General features: G+C 32.9%; 1 protein-coding gene across 1 annotated transcript; it reads right to left on the bottom strand.

Moving 5' to 3' along the window:
• Positions 1 to 373: 373 nt before the first annotated feature.
• Positions 374 to 1455, bottom strand: LOC116417875 (homeobox protein 6-like). The gene is made up of 3 exons (XM_031932978.1): positions 1435 to 1455; positions 1163 to 1381; positions 374 to 667 (listed from the first exon to the last, which is right to left on the bottom strand). Exons 1-3 carry the CDS (start codon positions 1453 to 1455, stop codon positions 374 to 376), a joined length of 534 nt encoding a protein of 177 aa, XP_031788838.1.
• Between the last annotated feature and the right edge of the window lie 3879 nt (positions 1456 to 5334).

Here is a 5334-nt window from a genome sequence, read left to right as displayed (position 1 = left end):
AGGAAACCGGGGAATGGTGGAGACTACATAATGATGAGTTACACAATCTGTACGCGTCACTAAATATTAACAGAATAATAAAATCGCGCAGATTGGGATGGGCAGGGCACGTAGCGAGAATGGGAGACGACCGTACGGCAGCGCGTGTCATGAAGGGCAGGCCGATGGTAACGCGGCCTCTAGGTAGACCTAGACGTAGATGGGAGGGCAACGTAAAAGCGGATCTAGTAGAAATAGGACGGGTGGGTGTCGGTCGGAGAGGTGCATCTTGGGTGGGGTTGACACAAGATAGGGCAGCGTGGAAGGCTTGCGTAGATGAGGCGATGAACTTTCGAGTGCCACGTAAAAAAAAAAAAAAAAAAAATGTCTTTTGTTATACTTCCTGCCTATTAGGCTTCTTGAGTTGTTTAGTTTTCTCAAATGCATCGATTGCTTCTATATTTAAAATTAAACTCTCCTCTATGCCCAGTTTGTCCACTAATTGAGCTCCTTCAGGAATATAGTCAATATCAAATGATATATGTTGATATTCTTTTCCATCAAACATCAATTTTTCTTCGGCTTTTGACAATTCTTCTCCAGTTTCTTTCATTGTTGTTAATATGTCCTTGAAATCACATTCTTTTGCTTTTGCACTGATTTCTATTGATTGATTCATTTGCTGATTCTGCAATTTAAGGCATTCCTCTATCGTATGGTTCGTATTTTTGCAATAGCTACTAAATTTATTTGCTCTTGATTCCAGTGATTTGATTTCTTGACAATATTCTACTGTGTGTCCCTCTTCTTTACAATAATTACAATTTTCCCGCCTTCGAGCCATATTTTCTAAATTCTTAAATTTTTCTGTCCTCTCACTTGGGTGAGGGTAAAAATTTTGAAAAATAAATATTTGAATGGCAAAACTTACGAATTGAATTATAACGAAAGGTAAAAGTTTAAGTTCCAGAATATTGGAAAAATATAATTTTGAAAACCTAAATTTGGAAATTCCTAAAAATATCGCTTTTGCAATATTTTAACTACAAATATCACCTTTCGCAATATTTCAATTTAACATTTTTGTTTTATAAATTTTTTCATTTCAAAATCTCAGTTTATACATTTCAATTTTACCCTTTCTCATTTTTATTTTTCAAAATTGTTACCTCACCCCTCTCACTTTACAATACTCGCAACTTATTGGTTTCCAATTAGGATTATTTGAATTTCTGTTCTGGTTATTATAATTTTTGTTCTTTCTATATTTACTATTATAGTTGTTGTAATTTTGATTTCTATATGAGGCCTTGGAATTATTCGTAGCTTGTTGCTGAGCCATCAATTTGGGGCAGTATTTTCCTGAATTACCTTTTTCGTTGCAAATCTGGCATTGGATATCCTGTTGACATGTTTTTGTTCTATGTTGTGCTATTAATATTTTAGCTTTTTTACATTGTTTAGCTTCATGATCATTTTTATTACAAATTGCACAGATTAGAAATTTTCTATTCATTAATATTGGACAGTATTTTAACACATGTCTCCGTTGGTTACATCTTTTGCATGTTACATCTGGGCAATCTTTTATTGTATGAGTTGTGCTATTGCAGAATTTACACGTTTCACTTTGTTTTCCTTGATTTTTACAATTATTAGAGTCATGTCCGCTTTCTTTGCATTTCCAGCACAGTTCGTTATATATTATAAATGGGCATTGAGTTACAGTGTGATCCATAAATTGGCAATGGTTGCCTTTGATTCTATTCATTTTGCAGACATCAATTGAATAGCCGTGATTATTACAGAATTTACAAATTAATTGAATCTTTTTTTTTTGCTATTCTGCAGCTATCTGACAAATGGTCTTTATTTTTGCAGTAAACACAGGTGATGACAAAACAATGCCTCATGTCCATAATCTTGACAAATCTGACACGAGTATATGGCAACGCTTGTGTCTTCTGATATAGCCACTTGATTGCTTAAACTGCAAAATACTTTATTTGCTTTGCCAAATATCAAGTCTCTTCTGTTTAATTTTATCTCTACTTCTATTGCATTTTGTATAGCATCACCTAAATCCCTCGTTGCTCCTAATTATAAACGTATTTCCTGCCGTAATCCTTCTACAAAGGCTAATAGAGTTTCCGCACCTATTTTAGTCAATTTTATCTAATCTTTGTTTTTCTTCTGCTGTATATGCTTTCACTTCCTTACTGTCCTTTACTTGCAATACTAATTCTTGCAATCTTTTAGCAAACCTGAGTACCGTTTCGTCTGGATTTTGCAAACTTACCGCTATTTTTCCATAAAGTGTTGCCATTTTATCGGTTGATGGATAAATCTGCCGCACAGCTTTAATAAAATCTCGAATATTATCAACTTCTGCATTCAACATAGCCCTGTATAAATCGCCTTTTAGTTTTATTTTTAGTATTGAAATTAAATTTGCTTGATCGGTCTCTGATAGCATGCTTTAATTTTTCTACATATTCATTAACTGACATAGATTTTCCGTCAAATTCTGGTATAAGATTAGCTACATATTTTAGAGATAAACGCAACTGCGGTGGCGCTTGTTGTTGATCATTTAGCGTCCCACCTACCATGGTATTTTCTAATAAGCTGTCTAAATTAAAATTAAAGTCGAATTTACTCTGTGAATTTTTTAAATTGACGATTAGACTTGGTTGCTCGTTAAAACCTTCGATGTCTATCAACGACATGTCCTGCTTCAAACTATTATCGAATTTCCAATCTTCTGTTTTTCTAAAAGCTGTCAGCATCGTTCCTGGTGTTACTGGTGCTAATCTTTGTTCTTTTTTAGATATATCACTTGATTCCTGCTTATTAGGCGTAGTTGGTATATTAATAGTTAAATGGGCTTTGTTAAGTCTTGAAATCGCCTTTTTTATTGCCCCTGTTGAAGTTTCTTCGTTTATCTGTTCTAAATTTATTTCTTGCTCTATTTTTTCTATAATTTTAACTATTGTTTTATTAAATGTTTTAGTATTGGGTACTGATTCTTTGTCCCCTCTTTGTGCAGTTATATTTTTTGCTGACGGTGATCGAATTACTTTGTTACTTCTCGCAAATGGTGTTTGGTCGTTGGGGATTATTATTTGATCTTGCAATGTAGGATTATTACGAACAACGCTCCTTGTTAATTTCTGTCCTAGTAGATTACTCTGATCGTCACTTATTTGGTGTTCTCATTTTAGTTATCTTTTTATTTATTGCAAAATTTTATTCAGCGCGAATTTTTTTATTTTCATATCGCATACAAATCATTTGAATGTAATATTGCTGTCCTACGTATTTTATAATACGTGACCTACTTTTCGCGTTTTTGCAAACTACACAAGTTTCGGTCAATCCATTTACCGCGGCTATACGCATAACACAGTAATTTGACGCGACTCTGCTATTTAAGTATTCTTTGGACGGTTTTAGGCTTTAAATTGGTTTTTCGTCATTCTTTAAATTCAAATTTATTTATATTAAATAACTCTTCATATTTGTTGTCGATTTCTATTTAAAACTCTGATCGTTCTACTTGGTTATTTACTATTTTTATCTGCTTAACTTCTTACGATCGGAAAAATAAATCTATTTCCTTGTTTAATTGTCCTAATTCTGCTATTAATTTAGATTTTTCGTTCAATAGTTTCTGTAAAAATATTCTTTTACCACCTCTTATGTGATTATTCTTTTTTACTGTATTTACTATACTGGTATTATCCTTCGTTGAATGCAATCCGTTCGTTTATCGATGAATGAATTGTTCAAATATGTTTCAAATATTGTGAATTGACCTGGTTTTTTAACTTACACAAGCGCTGTATAGATCCGACGCGCTGCGTTCTGTCACCTTGCTGACACTGCAGCATAAGGTGAGCGCGATCGCCGATGAGCGCAAGCAGGTCACTTACTTAAATTTTTATATAAACTCGCGATTTTATATTTCTATTGTTCTGATTGTTTTTGTACTCTCTAGATTTTATTTATTTCCGCTTATTTAGATATAAGTTTATAAATCCGTTCATAGACTGTATTTTTATGGCTAGAGGGTTTTCGTGTTTTTATGTGCTTTTTAGGATATGAGTAATCGCTATTTAAGCAGATCACAGGATATGTCGCTTTTCATCGAGCTTTAGGATCAAGAATACTGACCGCTATTGTAGCAGATCTAGGGGAAAGTTACTACTAAGCAAACTAGAGGAAAGAGTTACACTCGCACTAGGCAAAACTTGATTTATACGATTTTAAAACGCTGTCACTTTTAAGCTTTCTGTCTTATCTTTAGATTGCTCTTGTAGTTGTTTTTATTGCATTTATTAATGTTCTGGTCTATTTTATCTGTTTGCAAGTTTTCCTTGTTTTATAACAAACGTCTAGCGTTTGATTCGTACCGGAACCACTGTTAAGTCACGACCCGATCTGCTATTGTATGTGTTATTGTACTTACTTTGCGCTGATTCTGCTATCGGCCCTGCTGCTATTGTTGTCAGGAACATTTGGCTAGTCGTGTGCAGGGATAATAATAAAATATAACTCACGATTGTAGTTTTAATTAAGAATTTATTCTTTGTACTGTTAGATCGATATCGCGACTTAAATTACTGGTAGCTATGTCGACAGCCCGGAGCGTCGTAGCAGAGTCTAGCTTGAGTAACAAATGTCGACTGTTCAACGCCTCGTAACGGGTGTATTCGTTAACTCCGCTGAGATACTTATTGTACGCACTCATCATTTTTGTGCTTACGGACTTATTGCTAAATATTACAATACGTCTCAGGACGTAACAGCGGAACGTACTGGTATCATGATCATTGTGACTGAGTAAGTAGCAATTCTTTTTATAAAAATAGTAATCATAAATAGTATTTTATACTAAAATTAACCATGGTACAGGGTAAAAATGTGGATATAGTAAAACTTATTACATCCTGTTGTAAATAATACACTCTAAATACTAAAGTAAAATTTTAGAGTTTACTCTTCTTTTAAGATGTAAAAATTGTAAAAGTTACACCTTTGATAAGTTGAAATTCTAAAAATTACACCTTAAAAAAGTGTAAACCATTAAAATTACACTTTTGAATAGTGTAAAATTCCAACTGTTGATTTTAAATATGTTATATTCTTAAGAATAAGTGTTCAAACATAAATTACACTTTTATGTGTGTAATTTTATCAGTCTATACTTTTTATCAAGTTTAAAAGAGAAGACTTACACTTCCCTAATAGCACATAATATATCAAAATATTTTAGAAACATTTTTAAAACAATTTAAAACTGTAAAATAAACATTTTTATAAAATATATGACCTACAGATTTATAAAACATT

The sequence above is a fragment of the Nasonia vitripennis genome (assembly GCF_009193385.2).
Source record: "Nasonia vitripennis strain AsymCx chromosome 5 unlocalized genomic scaffold, Nvit_psr_1.1 chr5_random0004, whole genome shotgun sequence".
Lineage (NCBI taxonomy): Eukaryota > Metazoa > Arthropoda > Insecta > Hymenoptera > Pteromalidae > Nasonia > Nasonia vitripennis.
The sequence above is the reverse complement of the archived record's forward strand: the minus strand, read 5'-3'. Positions and strand labels throughout refer to the sequence as shown.